At 36.2% G+C, this 20386-nt stretch overlaps 1 protein-coding gene across 2 annotated transcripts in view; it reads left to right on the top strand.

The window, feature by feature from the left end:
• The window catches only part of LOC306878943 (immunoglobulin superfamily DCC subclass member 4-like), an 87445-nt gene that overhangs the window by 62607 nt on the left and 4452 nt on the right, over positions 1-20386 (top strand). The window contains exons 7-19 of one of the 2 annotated variants that reach the window (XM_079431567.1): positions 1102-1512; positions 2839-3003; positions 3785-3922; positions 4934-5098; positions 6345-6566; positions 7200-7298; positions 7390-7573; positions 9248-9375; positions 11284-11454; positions 11544-11675; positions 17106-17208; positions 19062-19284; positions 19471-19599. In XM_079431567.1, the coding sequence (XP_079287693.1) occupies positions 1102-1512; positions 2839-3003; positions 3785-3922; positions 4934-5098; positions 6345-6566; positions 7200-7298; positions 7390-7573; positions 9248-9375; positions 11284-11454; positions 11544-11675; positions 17106-17208; positions 19062-19284; positions 19471-19599 (2270 nt within the window). The remainder of the gene's footprint in view (positions 1-1101; positions 1513-2838; positions 3004-3784; positions 3923-4933; positions 5099-6344; positions 6567-7199; positions 7299-7389; positions 7574-9247; positions 9376-11283; positions 11455-11543; positions 11676-17105; positions 17209-19061; positions 19285-19470; positions 19600-20386) is intronic. The other variant, XM_079431568.1, reaches the window with a different exon arrangement.

Here is a 20386-nt window from a genome sequence, read left to right as displayed (position 1 = left end):
ATCATGCAATGATTCCTTTACTAAACACTATGTAATGAGGTTGCTTGAACAACAACTCTGTGGCCATGCATACACTAAATGCAGTGTCTGATCTTTTGATCTTGCTAGGTGCTTGGGAAATGAAGACTTTTCATAAGGAAGACTTATTTAATTAGAAGCAATCTCAACCAAAAACATAAAACAGACAAGAAATGTTCTGCATGGAAGTACAATATAATTATTCCTCCAAAAATATGCTCCAATCTTTACTGCAAGAAGCTTTTTTACGCACTAGAGGAGGCTTCATCTAATCGATGCCCATCTGTTTTGCAGGGAAAGAAAACAGTAGTAGATTTTTTTTGTCCTTGAAAAATGATGTTAAAATAAGTTTATAGCTTTCTGACATGTTCGAGCTCATAATATGACTCATTTTGGGTGTAATGGAGTCGTTTTTACCCATAGGTTGATTTACACATGATTTCTGTAACACTTAATTTGTATCACCTGTAATTGATACAATTGCTAAAATGAATTTGCAATAAACAATAAATTAATCTTAGTGTTCATTTCTATATACACTTTTTGTTTAACTTTTTAAGTTAACTTTAACATAAGTTATAGGAATAGTTCACCCAAAAATTAAAATTTGCTGAAAATGTACTCGCCCTCAGGCCATACAAGATGTAGGTGATTTTTTTTCTTTATCTGAACAGATTTGGATTCTGCAGTCAGAATATGAGTACAAACATCTGATAAAAACAATAACAGAAATGGGTGTCGATTACTTGTAGATTATTGCGATGTATTTATCAGATGTTTGAACTCTCATTCTGACGGCACCCATTCACTGCAGAGGATCTATTGGTCAGCAAGTAATGTAATGATAAATTTGTCCAAATCTGTTCTTATGAAGAAACCAACTCATGTACATTTTGGATGGCCTGAGGGTGAGTACATTTTTAAATAGTACATTTATATTAACAGTAACCTACATTATTAAGGTTTATCTCATGGTACCTAATGAGTTAATAAGCTGTAGCAATGTTTCTATATGATCCTAAGTGTCACTCATTTTTTCTCCTCTTTTCCCACTGTATTTTTTTCCTATTCCTTTTTGCCCAGCACCACCAGTCATCCTCCAGCCCCCAGAGGCGGTGTCCCTGTCCCGGGGGAATACGGCTCGGTTTGTGTGTAATAGTTCTGGTGACCCTCCCCCTGCTCTGCGCTGGCTGAAGAATGGAGAACTGGTCCAGTCTAATGCCCGGGTTAAGACTCAGAACCCTGGAGTTCTGCTCATCAACCAGCTGCGGCTGGACGATGCGGGATACTACCAGTGTATTGCTGCCAACAGCCTGGGCACAGCCTGTGCCACTGCCAAACTGTCCGTCATCGTGAGGGAGGGTCTTCCTAGCCCTCCTCGTCATGTATCGGCCATACCCCACTCTAGCACTTCTGCCCTGCTCACCTGGGACCCACCTGAACATAATAGTGACCAGATCATTGGCTTTTCAGTACACTACCAACGCACAGCAGGTGAGAGAAAGTGTGTTTTTATGTTCTGTATTTAAAATTTCAGAATGGGGAGTAAAGAAATACCATTCTATTGCCTAATGGTGAGATAATTTATAATGTTGAAACATATCAATTCATATTTATAAAATACTAATGCAAAATGCATAATGTATATTTAAAAGGTTGGTTCACCCAAAAACAAACAAAATTTTGCCATTAATTACTCAGCCTCATGTCGTTCCAAACCTGTAAGACCTTTGTTCTTCTTCAGAACACAAAATAAGATATTGTTAATCGAATCTGAGAGCTTTCTGACCCTGCATAGACAGCAACGCAACTGAAATGTTCCCAGGCACAGAAACGTAGTGAGGACATCGGTAAAACAGTCTGTGACATCAGTGGTTTAACCGTAATTTTTATGAAGCTTTGTGCTACTCTTGATAATGGCGGAGAACGGTAAGAAGAGAAGAATTGTTGAATAAAATTTATAGTTTTTTCTTTGCACACAAAAAGTATTCTCATAGCTTCATTAAATTACGGTTGAACCACTGATGCCGCATTGACTATTTTAACGATGTCTTTACTACCTTCCTGGGTCTAGGAACATTTCAGTTACATTACTGTCAATTTAGGGTCAGAAAGCTCTCGGATTTCATCAAAAATATCTTAATTTCTTAACAAAGTTCTTAAAGGTTTGGAAAGACACAAGGGTGAGTAATTAATAACAGAATTTTCAGTTTTGGGTGAACTAACCCTTCAACTACACATTGCCATATAATCAATTATACTAAGTTGCAGAACTAAAATGACCAAAACTATACTACAAATAAATTAAAACCAAATAGAAAAATAATAAAATTTTAATTACAAAAGCACATAAAATTATTACAAATAAACTGAAAACTAGAAATGTGATAGTAAGTGAAATGTGAAATAAACTGATAAATGCTACAATAGTATAGAAATAATACTATAATAACACTGGTTTAATTTTAAAGAACATTACTTTGTTCTCAAATTAAAAAAAAAACTTTCTGTGAGCACTTTCCTGTTTTGTTAGTGGAAGTTCCTGGAGTCCCTGTTTGACCTGCAGTGTTTCTCATTACACTGAGTGTAGCCAGTTTAAGTGGATCAGTTCACAGAGAAAAATCCTGTCTCATTAATTTACCGAAGCCAATCCACTTCATAGATCGCGGCTGTAAAGAACCACAAGCCATTTGTAAGCTCCAGCTGTTATTGATGGGGTCACGCTTCCCTTCATTTAGAAACACACAAGGCCTGTCAGAAAAAAATATTTGGCTTAGATCAAATGTGTAAAAAGCAAATGCACTATTTGTGTGTTGACAGGCTCAGAAAACATGGAGTATCAGTTTGCAGTGAATAACGACACAACAGAGCTGCACGTAAAGGAGCTGCTCCCTCACACAACCTACACCTTCTATGTAGTGGCCTACTCGCCCATGGGCGCCAGCCGCCCGTCACAGCCCGTTACAGTGGAGACGCTAGAGGACGGTGAGCACTGACTAATGGGGAGTGGTCAGGTTTGAAATAAATAATTCCCCCAAAAATTAAAACCTGGTCATCTTTTACTCACCCTCATGTCATTCCAAATCTGTATAAGTTTCTTTCTTACGTTGAACACAAAAGAAGATATTTTGAAGAAATTTGAAGTACCAAACAGTTGTTGGTCTCCATTGACTTCCATAGGGAAAGAAATACTATAAGTCAATGGGGACCATCAACTGTTTGATTACCAGCATTCTTCAAAATACCTGTATGTTCAACATAAGATAGAAACTCGTACAGGTTTGGAACGACATGAGGGAGAGTAAAAGACAAAATTGTCATGTTTTGGATGAATTATTTCTTTAAATGCAAAGCAATGTGGATCGACTAATTGGCACAAAAGTACACTTGGTTTTCTGCCTTACTAAAAGTTACAGCTCAAGTGTGTATGCTATGTACAATCTGCATGGTTTATGCATGGAATACATGAACAACCTACTAATAACTATTCTGTAACACCTCACATACTGTAAATGTATAGTGTAATAGACACTAGGTGCATCCTAATGTGCATACTTTTGTACTATTCTGTGCCATTTTGAAGTATTAATAGTGTGAGTAGTGTGCACAATGGGAGGGGCTATTTGACTTCAATGCTGGGTGATAAAATAACCTTATAAAATGTATACACTTGACGACAGAGTACGTAGCACATAGTATAAATGCATAGTGTGTAGTGCATTATTTTATGTTTTGTAAATCTTTGTTTGCTTTGTGTTCTCTGCAGTTCCCAGCGCTTCTCCACAGCTGTCCCTGCTGAGCACATCTCCCACTGACATTAGAGCCATGTGGCTGCCTCTGTCCTCACAGCTGAGCCGAGGAGCCATCACACGCTACCGCATTGACTACAGAGCGCTGGAGCAGGGTAAGCGCCACCTACTGACATTGTGTTGGTATTAGCCGTGTAAAGCCAGACATATGAAGTAATAGTCAGACAAATCACATTTTTTTTTAAATGGAAGAACTTATTGTACCTTTACAGAAAATAGTAAAAAAAAAAAAAACTTGTTTTTGTTGAGTATCATATTTGATACATCAGGCTTTTATGGCTAATATAACATGATAGGAGCTCATACTTGAGGAGAAAAAAAAACATACACTTTGTTCAAAGGCTCAGAAAATCCAATTTTGTGCAGTTGCTGATATACATATAGCCAAAAAGTAAGATAAAATTTTGATTCTTACGTAAATTAGTAAGATCGTAACAGTATAATAGACAGTATATCATACTGTCACTCAATTTCTCTCTCTCTCTCTCTCTCTCTCTATACAAGTAACTCTTAAGATATTTAAATGCTTAATTTTATGATCATATATTAGTGGGGCACAGTAAAAAGACATGTTTACCATGACCATAAGGGGGTGTTTTTAGAATTAAACTAAAATGCCTTAACCTTGCTTAAAAGTACAACCTATCAATCAGACGACAAAGGTATGTAGTAGATTGTATACAACAGGTCTTTGAAGTTTGCATATAAAATATGATAGAGTAGAATTTATAGGGTTAAGATGTGACCTTGACCTTGACCTTGAAACATGATAAATACATGTTGGCTGCTGAATTTGTAGCTTTGTGCATTATCTGTAGTTGCTAGTAGGGCAGCAAGCATGTCTGGGGTATTTTGAGCTGAATGACAAAGACATGGCTGATTGCTCCTGCTCTATTAGAGCTCTGGATGCTTAATGAACAGCAATAAAGGTGGAACAATAGACAGATTCGGTCTGATGGCCTGTGACGCAGAATGAGAGACAGAAGCAAACTCAATTCAGGCATTCATTGTTCGTGCTTCTTTATCAGCCAGCTGCAGAAATGATTTTCACTGGCATACTCATTTTCTGGCACGTGTCTGTGTGTGTGTGTGTGTGTGTCCTTCAGTGGATCACATCTACTCTGTGGAAGTGGGTGGGAATGAGACGCAGGTGACTCTAAGGGATCTGAAACCAAATCAGACGTACCAGCTCCGGATTGCGGCGGGAACGCGGGCTGGGTTCAGTCAGTCTTCTGAGTGGGCCTCGCACCACACACCAAACCTTACTCAGGGTGAGTAAACACATAAACATGATGCACTATATGCACACTGATACCAGTTTCAACTCACACAAGGTTAAACTTATATGCAGTGGTGCCTCCAATGGGCGGCCGGTGGGCCATTGATCCCCTAAAACAACACTGACCACCCCACTGGTCTCGCAATCACCAAGATTGTATACATTTTTGGTAAACTTCAGACTAAATATTGATTTTCTTGTGACGTCTACATGTACTGCATTATCAGACACAGTCCAAAAATGAAAAACTCAAGTAAGCATATGTCACCACATGCTTCATGCTAGTAATTTTTTGTGTGTAGTTTAGATCTTCTCTGCTGCCCTGGTACAAAGTTCAAATCTATAGTCAAGTACAAAGTCCTAAATGCATTACTGTTCAACGCTGCATTTTATAAAAATCAGATTAAAAAAAACATACACAGTAAAAACAGTAATATTGTGAAATATTTTTACAAAATAAAAATTTAAAGGTATTCTTGTGATGGTAAAGCTGAATTTTCAGTAGTCTTTACTCCAGTCTTCAGTATGCTGCTTTTTTGCTGAAGAATAATTTATTGTTGTTATCATTGTTGAAAACATTTCTGCTGCTTAATATTTTTGTGGAAATTGTCATAGAAACTTTAGAAAGTTTTAAAAAACTGCCACTTATTTAAGAATAAGAATCTTTTGTAACATTATAAATGTATTTGCTGTCCCTTTTGGTCAATATAATGTGTCACTGCTAAATAAAAGTATTATTATTATGCTCTGCCAAAAATCATATTGTACCCAAACTTTTGAATGCTAATGGATGTTATGCTAATTTTATCATAAAATCTGATAATGAATATGTGTATCTTCTGTTCAATCCATAGCCATTTTGAATTATTTATTATTTTACTTGTTTTATTTAATTATATTGTTACATTATTTAATTTATATTATCTTAGTTTTAAATATGTATTATTTTAATTTCGTCTTATAAAATGAAATCAAATCAATTAGTTTTAAGCTAAATTATTAGGATTTTTTGTGGGAAAATAAAATAATCTAATAATTCCTATCCGCATGAATTATTGTAGTTGGATAAACTTGCAGGCTTCTTTATGGATGTTTAAAATACCATTTTAATTTGTATGCAATTTTCAGCATACTTTATTAAAACTGTCCTGGAGGCACCAGTGCTTACTGCCCTGCCAGAATGCTCACACAAAATACAAACTGCCGTTCTCACTTACTCCTTCTGTTGTTTTTCCCAGTGCTCTTTGCTCCCACTGAGCTCAAAGTGAGAGCCAAAATGCATTCCCTTCATGTCACATGGCAGCCACCACCCAATCATACTCAGATCACCGGTTACAAGCTTTCCTGGCGGGAACTGGATGGAGAGGAGCTGCCCAGTGAGGAGAAGCCTATGATCAATGAGAGAATTCAACAGATCAAACTGAGGAAGAGAGTTAAACACCATGAGGTCACAGGCCTTGGTGAGAGTTGAGCAGTGACTTTATTCACATAAACTATACTCTCACACACAAATATTCTTGAAAACTGCATTTATAATATAATAGCCACTTTTACACAGCAGCGCATTTGATGCTAAATGCAAGGACTGTATTTTTGGACTCTCTGTCACTGTCAGCAGTTATAAAAGGATATGAGAAAGGAAAAACTGAAGATCAGCTTTGGCTGTATTGGCTGATTGCCCATGACTTCAGAAAGTATTTTTCATGCAATTCTTGTTCTACAGACCAGTCTACACCAGGGTTAATATAGTTAACTGAAACTAAAGCCATAAAGAATTATTTTCATTGTTTGAAATAAAATAAATGTTAATTAAATAAAATATAAAACGATTTACTTCAGCTAGTTGCCAAAGCAGTATTTTTCATTTTCATTTAGCACTAATTAGTTAAGTAGTAACTACAACTTAAACTGAAATATGCTTAAAAAAATTATACAGTATATATTAAAAAAGTTTAAAATCACTAAAATGAAAATTGTATAAAAAAAATATTCTAATTATTATATATCAATTATTCATCTTATTGATACTAAAATAACACTGGCCTACACCAGCATGCAGGGCATGTGAAGTTTTATTTGCCTGATTGTTTCAGCTCCTGATCAGCTGTATGAGGTGAAAGTTTGGGCGTTTAATAAACAGACTGAGGGTTATCCTGCTGTCTGGAAGGGCAGAACAGAGAAGCTCATACGAGGTGCGTGTGGTTGTGATGAGATCAGTTCATGTCTAGCTGTCCTGTAAATTTAAATCGGATTAATTTGTGTGTGTATGTATTGTTTTCTTAGTGCGGAAGACAGACTCCCTCCCTCCATTGCCACCCATCAGCGTTAGAGCTCGTACAAACAGTTCCACCTCTATCTGGCTCCGCTGGGAGAAACCGCACTTTAGCAATGTGCGAATCATCAACTACACTATACGCTGCAGCCCCGCAGGAATACGCAATGCATCGCTGGTCTCATACTATACCAGGTACCAGGCATATACACAATAGTGGTAATGTATAGACCAGTGGTCACCAAATTTTTTAAGCCCAAGATCCCTGACCTCGGCATTTATGAATGACAAGATTGAAGAATTGATAGAAAAAGAAATCCCAGATTGTACTTCCAATTTGAGAAGTTTTATTTAGTATTTTAATTAGCCTTTTAATTTGTATTTTAATTAGTGATGCACAGATCATGGCTGATTCAGATTCAGTTTTTTTTTTTTTAATCTAGCAAATTGGCCGATATGGATACTATAACAAGCAAACTGGCCTTATACAAAGATATCTGTTGACATTTGAAATCATGTATAATTTCAGGATTTAAAGCAAAAACAGAATGGTCTGACTTTAGCTTTGTGAAGTTATGCTTCATAAAATATCTGCATGAAACAAAAACAGAAGACAGACTGATTGAGGCCACTGATCTATAATAGAATCATTATATATAGATCAGTGTATTGAGGCGCAAATTCACTCTCCGACAGCAGGTGGCACTTATGGAACAGCTGTAAACAAAGCAGAGCTGTGCTTATAATTGCTACCTTATACTGAGGTAAAAGAAGAAAATGGCATTGCCATCTAAACTTTTCTCAAAACAGCCAGTTCCCTTCAGTGATATGTTAATATAACCCCACAACCCCAATTTAATTTAAACTGTGAACTGTGAGCTGCTCTGCCCATCTCTGGCCTCTGTTAACGTCCTGTTTACAAACTAAGGTGCAATTTACTTTTCTTTATCACTGTCCCAGTAGATCCTCAAAATAACAGACGAATTAGTGCAAAAATGGAGAACTTTGACTGTTTTCGGGATCTACTGGGACAGTGACAAAGCTCTCCCAGCCAATCGCACTCGATGGTTTGGTGACCACTAGTATAGACAGATCACAAGCAATTATTGTGAAATAAACACTTATGGCACACATAAATTGCACACTTATTGCACACTCTTACTCAAGCATTCATTCGTCCAGCAATTGTTTGCCAATATTTAGTGTTTTTGACATTTGTCACATTTGGCTTTAAAAAATTACCAAAGTTTTTTGTAAAAAATTACCATTTTTTTCTCTCTCACATATATTTTGTTATATTTTTTATGATAAATGACTGATCACACATTAATCAAAAGTGACAGTAAAGACATTTATAATGTTACTAAATATTATTTTCATCAAAGAATCCTGGAAAAAAAAACATTGCAGTTTACACAGAAAACTGTTTTTAACATTGATAATAATAACAAATGTTTTTTGAACAGCAAAACAGCATATTAGAATGATTTCAGATGGGTCATGTGACACTGAAGACTGTAATGAATGCTGAAAATTAAGCTTTGCCATCACAGGAATAAATTACATTTTACAATATATTAAAGCAGACTTTTTTCTATTTGTTTAAATTTATTTCTGTTTATTTTTCTAATTATTTAAAATGGTAATAATATTACACAATATTAATGTTTTCCTGTATTTCTGATCAAATAAATGCAGCCTTGGTAAACATAAGAGACTTCTTTCAAAAACATTATTTTTTTAATTTATTTTTTTACCAAACTTTTGAATGATTTATTTAAGCCACACTGCTCTAGATAGCGCTAAATGACTCCTTTATGAGTCAACCGGTCCTCTTACTGTATTCTTCTGTATCTCATTGTTTTTCAGTTCTTCTCAGGAGATTTTACTGGAATCACTAAAGCCCTTCACCAGCTATGAAATTGCTGTGCAGTCTAATGGAGTTGATATGAGTGGCCCTTTCAGCAGCACAGTGGAAGAGTCCACACTTCCAGACAGTGAGTGCAGCCTCTTTCAGTGCTGTAAAAGAACCTTTCTACCTAATATATGTGAAAAGGAAAGTTTTATGAAGTATGAAGATGTTATATGGTCTTTTATTCTCTTTTTCACATGAGTAAATCACATGGGTAAATCTGGCAGGGTTCGCACTGTGTCTTGTGTTTGTTCGTGCAGGAACGAAAGCTTTAATTATAGTGTGTACACGCAAGTGTGAGTATCTGTAGGGGTTTTTTTGAGTGGGAAGTGATGAATGAATACGTATTTGTGAGTGTATTGTGAGTGTGTGAGTTGTGTGGGTCAGTGTGTTTGTGTTAGGTTAACAGTTAGGGGATTAATAGGGAGAGGCGTAAGGAGATAATTGGCTTTAATTAAAAGCCCAGATGGAATTGCCCCTCTTGTTGGCCAAGAGTCTTTCAGCTTGTCAGTCAGTCTAGCCAAGTGATGGGGGAGGGGCATGCTGCCACAGCGATTTAGTGTCAGCCTAACTGAGAGCAGCATTATCTACTCTTGAGGGGGGGAGAAAGTGTGGGCACTTCAAAACACCTTTGCCTCTAAAAAAAAAAAATGATATTGTACTCATGGTATCTCCTCAAATCTTCCAGACTGCACATGCTGAGATCATTATAACATCACAAACCTTTAAATGTGGCCAAAACTTTTTTGTTTTATCAGTTTTTTTGTGTGTTTGTGATATTTGTGTTGCATTAGCAGCCAGCACACACAAATACAATAGAGCAGGCATGCAATAGAGATTGCTTTCAAAATCAAATTTAACATAAAACACAAAATGAAGTCTCAATATTTGTTGATCGTATGATTATTTTTTTTTTGAACTTGAAGCTATGCACCTTCAAGTTTTGTTTTTCAAGGTATATGTATCAATAACAAATATTGTACCAGTGTGTCGGCTAGTTTAGTTTAATTATTTCATTTATTGATCTGATAACGCCCTTTCATGATCTGCAACTTTAAAAGCAATAAAAACAAATGATATTTTAGTGTTATATTAGAGCATTCCGAGTACACTTACAACAAAATATTCCCATGGCATTTTTGAAAGTACTGCACCCTGACGTACCATGTAAATGCCACATTACTTTAAAGAGGACACCGGATGCAAAATTTACTTTTACATGGTGTCTGCAACTCTGCATATATATATACGTAGAGTGTGGACACAACTAACCTACAATGATAAAAATCTATTCACTTTTTTTTTAAATCCCCAAAAAACCTAAAGCCTCAATTTTCGATACATTTTGATTTTCAGGCCCCGCCCATGATTGCTGATGGACTGTCCCCTATTTGCATATTTCTGCCCTCAGCCAGTTGTATGCCATCTGCCATTTTCTCCATGCTTTCAAGTGACAGCAATGTCTCGTAAGCAATGCAGGTGTTTTGTAGTTGGATTGGATGTAAAAGTGAACATAAGAGTCTTCGTTTTCTCTCAACATCAGAGCCACTGAGGACGCAGTGGATTAGTTTTGTTTATGATGGTAAAGCGCCACAAAATACACAAAACAAAATGAAGAAAAGGCGGGGTGAGCAGTAGCTCATTAGCATTTAAAAAGACATGCACAGAAACGGCTTGCTGTGAACAGAGCTGTTTTTAACAACATAAAAAATGGTGTTGTTTTACATTAGCATTGATGAATTTTAACCAAAGTATTTTGCAGACATTTCATGAAAACCCTAAAGAATCATACTAACTTGTGGGAAACGGGCATCCAATGTCCCTTTTAAGTAGGAGTACTCTAAAATAATGGGTAAAGGAGTTTTTTTGTTTTTTTTTATTAATGTACAATTCATTTTGAAGATTGTGTCTCATTCAGATGATTCAGTATAAAAACATTCTTAATATGCTTCCCCTTTCCTTTTTTGGTGTCTTGTATGTGTTTTTACCACAGGACCCTCCTCTCCTCCTCTGGATATGCAGTTGAGTGCGCTAGACTCATACTCTGTTCTGGTGAGCTGGCGCCCTCCATTGGAGCCAAATGGTGTCATTTTGACCTACTGGATCCTCTATAGTGGCAACATCAGCCATCCAGATCAACTGTGGATAAACCTCACACATGATGGTAAATCTACAAACGGCACATGGTGCTGTATTTCATATGAGAATTATTGTCTCATATAAATCTCTCTTTGTCTCACTCTCTTTTATTAGGTTCTGTTACCAGTGCAGAGGTCCAAGGCCTGATGAGTGGGACACGTTATTATTTTAAGATGGGGGCCTGCACTGAAGTTGGGGTGGGACCATATTCACCTGTGAAAGATGTCTATACTCCAAAGAAATATGGTGTGTATGTGTGTGTAAAAGTTTTCACACTATTTGTATAGTGTATAGTATTTTTTAAAGGGGTCATCAGATGCGACATGCACTTTTACAAGTTGTTTGAACTGAAATGTGTGTTGGCAGTGTGTGTACACAACCACCCTATAATGCTAAAGATCCCCCTAGTGTTTCGGGGGCCCTACGCAGCTTGCGTATTCTGTGTATAGGGAGGATCAGCTCCTCCCACAATTCTTGATCGACACTAGCATTTTACCTTAGACACCCCCCCCCCCGAGTGAGCTGTCATTAGTCTGCCACTGTTTCGACGCCCGAGCTGGAGTAGACAAGAATATCTCCTAAGCGATTGAAGTGTTATGTTGTTGGATGTAAGCTAATAATGAACATAGCAGTCGTTATGTAATCCAGATATCTGAGTCGCAGAAGACGCAGTGGATTACATTTTGTTTTTGAAGGGAATGGGCCCCCTGTTCTACCTAAATGCACTTAAGTTAGCGCGAATCATTTGTGATCCAGCCTCACCTACAGAAGAATAAATACAGAGTATAAATTTATTTTATGAATCTTTGCAAATTGCCTTTCCTAATAACGAGTTAGTTAGCAAGTTCCACGGCTAAAGTAAACAGTTTCACCCCACGGAAGAGAGACGGGGTGAGCAGAGCTCATTAGCATTTAAAGGATCATGGACTAAAACGGGTTGCTGAAAAAAGAGATTATTTTGACAAGGTAAAAGGGTGTTGTTATACACTACTATTGAGAAATTTGAACCAAAATATGTTATAGACTTTTCATTAAGAACCTAAAGAATCTTATCAACTTGTGGCAAATGGGCATCTGATGATCCCTTTAAGGATCTGTGTGCAAATTTTATTCTTCAAGGTTTATATTACTTTTCTGTAGTCACCATTTACATGGTAACTTTGCAGTATTGCTTTGGTTAGTCTTAATTCATTTATTTAATTTATAGATCAGATTAAACATTTTATGATTTGCACTTTTGAATTAAAACAATACATCATGGAAAATCACCCTACTTTTTTTAGGTTTTTTTTTACCTCTTATGTAAATAGATACACTATTGTTCAAAAGGCTGGGGTCAGAAAGATTTTTTTTAAAGAAATTAATAGTTTTATTCAGCGTTAATTTGATCAAAAGTAACAACAAAGAAATGTATAAACTTAAAAGATTTCTGTTTCAAATAAATGCTTTTCTATTTTCCTTTTATCAGTAGGGTACAAGAGGGCTAAAGGTGCCCCGGGGTAAAAGGCACCTTTGATATTATTTTCCTCTAAACCACTAGATGGCACAAAAACGTGGCATAGCACTTTTCAAAACATCCGCTTTTCAAAATGCACATGTATATTTTTTCTGATCCTGATCAGCGCAAAGTTGATTCTATGCACTTGAGCTAATATTTTATGTTTTTTCAAATGTTTATAAATGCATATATTTTGAGACAAATGCCTTCTTAACAATTTTCAGTTTTATTTAAGATAATTAAAGCAACACTTTTTAAATAACGAAAGAATATGTAAAAGTATGGTATTTGGGGTAAAAAGTGCAATTGCTGTTGGGGCTAAAGGCGCACTAAGTAATTAACATGATAATTAATAGATGACTGACTTTTCCATTTGTTGACATGACATGGTTAGATTCAGATGGTAAATATCATATATTATGTTGGGTGTCCATATTAGAGATAATCACCATGTTTAGAATGAAACCATCATAATTAAAAACATGATATTAATCATATCATATAATAAAATATAATTTGTTGTTACTACTGTAAATCTATATTCAAATATTATGGGATTTCCTTCAGTGCTTTCAGAGTCTTAACATGTTTTGTTTCTGTATTTTAAAATATATTTTTTATATTAACATTTTAATGACAGTATATTTATTGAACAAAAAGTAATTCTTTTATTTTTCAAAATAAGCAGAAAATAGTACAAACTTTGCTAAAGTGATTGCTTTGAACAAGTATTAACTTAGACATAAAAAAACATTATTTTATCTGAAGTATTTGTATCAATACTGTGTGCCTTTTACCCTGTGTGTGGTGTAAAAGCCCCCCCCCCCCTTGCCACCTCATACATTTATAAGATTTTTAAACAAAATAAACAACTTTTTATTTTAATTATTTTCACACAAAATCTGTTGCTCCATTAATATTCAATCCAAACTTATATATTTTTTCTGCAATTATACATTTTAGGAGCAGTGAATACCACATTTTTTCTTAAGGTTGTAGCCTAGGGAGCCCTGTTGTACGCTGATATTTCAATATATTACTGTTTTTACTGTATTTCTCATAAAATAAATGCATCTTTGTGAGCATAAGAGACTTTCAAAATCCTAAAAAAAGTTGTTACTGTTTTTACAGTGAAAATTTGTTTTTGTGCAAGTACAAACCCGATTCCAAAAAAGTTGGGACACTGTACAAATTACGAATAAAAAAGGAATGCAATAATTTACAAATCTCATAAACTTATATTTTATTCACAATAGAATATAGATAACATATCAAATGTTGAAAGTGAGACATTTTGAAATGTCATGCCAAATATTGGCTCATTTTGGATTTCATGAGAGCTACACATTCCAAAAAAGTTGGGACAGGTAGCAATAAGAGGCCGGAAAAGTTAAATGTACATATAAGGAACAACTGGAGCACCAATTTGCAAGTTATTAGGTCAACTGGGAACATGATTGGGTATAAAAAGAGCCTCTCAGAGTGGCAGTGTCTCTCAGAAGTCAAGATGGCAAGAGGATCACCAATTCCCCCAATGCTGCGGCGAAAAATAGTGGAGTAATATCAGAAAGGATTTTCTCAGAGAAAAATTGCAAAGAGTTTGAAGTTATCATCATCTACAGTGCATAATATCATCCAAAGATTCAGAGAATCTGGAACAATCTCTGTGCGTAAGGGTCAAGGCCAGAAAACCATACTGGATGCCCGTGATCTTCGGGCCCTTAGACGGCACTGCATCACATACAGGAATGCTACTGTAATGGAAATCACAACATGGGCTCAGGAATACTTCCAGAAAGCATTGTCGGGGAACACAATCCACCGTGCCATTCGCCGTTGCCGGCTAAAATTCTATAGGTCAAAAAAGAAGCCATATCTAAACATGATCCAGAAGCGCAGGCGTTTTCTCTGGGCCAAGGCTTACTTAAAATGGACTGTGGCAAAGTGGAAAACTGTTCTGTGGTCAGACGAATCAAAATTTGAAGTTCTTTTTGGAAAATTGGGACGCCATGTCATCCGAACTAAAGAGGACAAGGACAACCCAAGTTGTTATCAGCGCTCAGTTCAAAGGCCTGCATCTCTGATGGTATGGGGTTGCATGAGTGCGTGTGGCATGGGCAGCTTACACATCTGGAAAGGCACCATCAATGCTGAAAGGTATATCCAAGTTCTAGAAGAACATATGCTCCCATCCAGACGTTGTCTCTTTCAGGGAAGACCTTGCATTTTCCAACATGACAATGCCAGACCACATACTGCATCAATTACAACATCATGGCTGCGTAGGAGGAGGATCCGGGTACTGAAATGGCCAGCCTGCAGTCCAGATCTTTCACCCATAGAAAACATTTGGCGCATCATAAAGAGGAAGATGTGACAAATAAGACCTAAGACAGTTGAGCAACTAGAAGTCTGTATTCGACAAGAATGGAACAACATTCCTATTCCTAAACTTGAGCAACTTGTCTCCTCAGTCCCCAGACGTTTGCAGACTGTTATAAAAAGAAGAGGAGATGCCACACAGTGGTAAACATGGCCTTGTCCCAACTTTTTTGAGATGTGTTGATGCCATGAAATGTAAAATAAACTTATCTTTCCCTTAAAATGATACATTTTCTCAGTTTAAATATTTGATATGTCATCTATGTTGTATTCTGAATAAAATATTGAAATTTGAAACTTCCACATCATTGCATTCTGTTTTTATTCACAATTTGTACAGTGTCCCAACTTTTTTGGAATCGGGTTTGTAGACCTTGAGAGAGAGAGAGAGAGAGAGAGAGAGAGAGAGAGAGAGCGAGAGAGAGAGAGATCATCAAAATATTGTACTGTAGGTGCTGGCACAATTAACTACGGTATACAGCAATGCTCCACAAAGATTTTCAATGGAAATATAAAAGAATCAATCTCCTATAGCTATTAATTGAAACCTCATAATCTTTACATTTATACATTTAAGTTACATTTACACTTTGGGTGCCTTTAGTAGATACTTTTATCCAAAGAGACATACACCACATTCAAGGTATACAATCAACTGAATCAAACCTATGGCCTTGCCATAGGCCAATACTCTTTAAACTGCGGAAAATCTGACTGATATGTGAACATTTGATATCAGAAAATGGAAGCTTGTAGCTCACAAACATGAACCTGCAAGTATCACTGATTTGTGCTTTTATGTATCTTTATGTGTATATAATATATAGTTCAGTCATGAAACTCTAGATGGCACAGGCTGACGTGTTGTTAAAGTAACTGATGATATTCAGAGAGTTAAACGACTTGGCACAAGCTTATTGGTTCATGCTGCATATGCAGCTAATGAGCTTACTGCCTTGCATTTAAATGGCTGGCTAGCATTCACTTGAGATTCCTGCAGCATGGTTCAGTTACTCTGAAACCCTCCAGCTTCCCCAGCTCCACCTGTATAGATCTGCTACGGGTTATTTTATTTGCTATTTGTGCAGCAGCAGTATGTCTTAAATACTCACGGCACTATATCGCCATATGCATTGGCAGTAGCAAGTTCCTGTACTTGTTTGCAACAGCAACAATAATCTACAATTACAGCAATAACCAACAGAAGCAGTAATTCAGCAGCAGCATAGATCTATTCCACCAAGACCAAATACATTAACATTGTCATATCCATCACCATGCTAAAATCTTCCGAGAGTTGTCATGATCGAAATATTTTCTATTGCTTTGGCAAAGAAAACCCTTGTTTATAATGCCAGTTAAGTTTCTCTGAATCTGCATGAGGCATCACAGGTGTGTGTGTGTGTAGAGACTGCCATCTGCCTCTGCCCATCACTGACACTCAATTAATAGCACTCCCACAGGGAGTGTGAAGTGATTCAGTCCAGCCTCATACACACACACCGTCTGTGGGGAGTTGGCCACAGAAATTCACACAGACTTACATACACCAGTCATATAATGACTTATAATTAATATAACACATTGTGTTATAATTAATATTTCATTATTATGCTTAAGCATAATTCAATTGTATTGAATTACTATGAAGTTTAATTATGTATAATTACTCGCTGACTGATTTCTAAACTTCTGTCATGCATTCTCTCTTTTGCTATTTCCACTCTGCTGTCTTTCTCTGTCTGTTTTTTCCTCCTGCCTCCTTCTCTCTCTTTCACTGTATCACTCTCCTACAGAGCTGGATATCCATGCTGTGACTGGTATCATAGTTGGAGTGTGTCTTGGTCTGCTCTGCATCCTGCTCTGCATGTGTGTCAGTTTCCGCAATGGAAAAACACGGTATTCTCCTGTTTAAACTTCCACACATTTAGATTGCTCCATTAGTTATAAATGGTTCACCCAAAATTGAAAATTCTGTCATGATTCATCTGTATGACTTTATTGTGTGGAACAAAATGTATTTTTAAGAATGTTTCTTCTGCTTCTGTCCATACAATAGAAGTCAGTGTTTGAAACGACATTGGGCCAGTTTTGTTATCATTAACTAAATGATAATAAAATTCTAACTAAAATTATTTTTCTGTAATTGAAGTAAAGCTGAAATAAAAATGAAAATGAAAAATGAAACTTTGCCTTGACAAATAAGTTAAAGCAATATAGAAGTATAAAAACAAACAAATAATAAAGATGATACTGCACATGATAAAATTAGAACTAAAATTAAAACCTTAAACTAACATTAATATGAAGACTGAAAAAAAAAAAATATATATATACATATATATATATAAAAGCTCATTCAAAATGATAAATACTATAATAGTATATTAATAATACTAAAATAACACTGTCTATCACTGAATAGGAACCCACTGACTCTTAAAATGTCTTTTTATTGTTAAATGATTTATTCCTTCAACACAGAAAAATTCTGCAACAATTACAGCTTAGGCAGACATTTTTCCCCCGAAGGCTTTTAATGACAAACGAGCTGCAGTGAAAAGCCTCCCCAAATTATATTCAAATTTTGAAAGTTTCAAGGACCTTTTGGATGTTCCTTCAATCTGGAATGAGACATGGGTGAATAACAACTCTCAATCACACAGTGTGTGTGCAAGCGTGTGTGTGTCTGAAGCAGATGTGGCAGATGTGAGGTATTGAGAGCTGAATGACAGAGAGTCATGGCTGATTGCTCTTGCTCTATTAGACCTCTTCTGGTTTAATGAACAGCCACAGAGGCAGATTGAGTCTGCTGGGCTTTTGCATTTAGAGAATGATAGAACCAAACTCATTTCACCTTCTTCTGAGAATTGTGGTCAGCTGCAGCGATTATTGGTTAACAGAGGCTGAATAGAGCACAGTGTCTCCATTATACACATGTGACCTTTACATTTCAAAGCTTTCACATAAGTATACATTGACATTAATGGGTGGGAGATTTGACAAGCTTTGTGAAGCTGGGTTAATATGCACTCGTCAGACTCTTGGCTGGGGAGTTTAGTGGAACCTCCAGCTGTGAAACTGCGACCAAGCTCATTAGATAAAAGGACTGTTTCTTTAACATTCACCATGTACAATAAGGGAATATAGAAGGGTAATGTATTTGATTACTTATTTGATTGGTGATATTACAAATCTTTTAATATCACAGGTTGGAATACATTGATAATTTAACCACATAAATTTACATTTAACAAGATGTGTTGAACAATTTAATATATATATATATATATATATATATATATATATCATCAACGTTATAATAAAACAGTTGTACTTCTTAATATTTTTGTGGAAACCATGATCAATTTTGTTCAGGATCCTTTGATGAATAGAAAGAATTGCGGCATTATTATTTTTGTGGCATTATAAATGTCTTTAATGTCACTTTCGGTCAATTAAATGTATCCTTGCTAAATTTCTTTCTCTTTTTTTTTTTTACTAAATGTACTCTTTGTAAAATTTTGACTTTTTTTCAGAATAGGTTTAATAAGAGAACTGAGAGCTGTTACACTGTGTGCTTTGTACTGTATGTCAGATGTATATTACATTAATACCACAGAGTCGTACCTCAGGGACATGCATTCCTATGCTGAGACCTTACAGAAGTGTACACCACTTGTTTTCAATTTAGCATTATAAAAAAGACAATATGCGATTGTTTAATGATCATCCCCTCTTGTCACTTTTAGAGATGTGCCAGGTGGACTTGACTCGAGTTCTCTGAGTCCTCAGTACAGGAAGGGTGCCCGTACAGTGCCTGCTACTGCGCCTGACTGCAGTGACTGCCATGAACTGGAAACCCTCATGCCCTCTAGTGCACAAGACCCCAACAAACCCCTCACAGACCTCACTGAGGAACAGAGTCTCATGGCTAACATAGGAGGCGCTGATGATGCCCCTGCAGAATCCAAGGTGAGCATTGCTGTATACGTAGTTAATTGTGCCAGCACCTACAGTACAATATTTTGATGTTCCATAGAACCATTTGCCCAACCATGCATCCTTGTTGGTCTTGAAAAAAAGATGTTGATCAATGAAAATGCTTTCATTTTTTAGTATTTTCAATTTTTCAGTTTCCTCTTTCTGCTCCAAACACAGCCAGCCTGGAATGGATCTGTTAGTCGGAACTGGGCCAATAGGATCACCAGATACAGAGATACTATAACCGAAGATTCTTCTGCTCTCATCAATGGAGCTCTTGAAGGACCGCCATCAGACAACAGTAAGGTGAGCCAAAAGAGTGTAGAAACGCCTGTGAATGATGGCGAGTGACTAAGGCAGTATAGAAATACAGAAGTCGCATAACAGATTTTGGATCTTTATCTTAAAAAATGTGCGTTTATGAATGTGAATGATGGGGGATGGGGCTGATAGATTGTGCCTCACACAGACGGGAACTGTACAGAGAAAGTAATTACCATTAAGCAGACAGTGGGGAAGACACACAGCTAATTAGTATGTGACACTTGAAATGAAAAGCTGAAGTCTGCACACCATTTACCAATTACTGTCCTTCCGAATCTCCTCAGATATGGTGGAGCAGCAGGAAGCTAACACATAAAATTACACCTTTATCTATCTCTCCTCATAGTATCATGGTTTTATTTCCCTGTTGACATTTTTAAAAATCGGTGTTCCCACTTATGATGAAAAAGTGCTGAAATGTGTACCTCACAAATTCATTAACATTTTAGTTTGTGATTATCCACCTTCCATACCCACGATGTCCAATTTTCACCGTATAATTCAGTGTTTATTTTAGACCTGTAAGTTTCACACATTGATTTAGTGCAATTAATTATTGAAGAAGAAAAAATGTGAGCTTTTTTCAGCAAATATTAATATATATATAATTCACTGTGATTAATTTGATCAAATGAATTTGCATAGCATGCCAGTTCTTTGATTAAAAAATAAACTATAAGTGATTCAAAATCTCCCTACATGTATTGTGAAAAATATAAAGTTCTTAATGAGAGGTCTGTTAACTATTTTATATAACCTATTCCAACAT

Source organism: Barbus barbus (genome assembly GCF_936440315.1).
Source record: "Barbus barbus genome assembly, chromosome: 2".
Classification (NCBI taxonomy): Eukaryota; Metazoa; Chordata; class Actinopteri; order Cypriniformes; family Cyprinidae; genus Barbus; species Barbus barbus.
The sequence above is the reverse complement of the archived record's forward strand: the minus strand, read 5'-3'. Positions and strand labels throughout refer to the sequence as shown.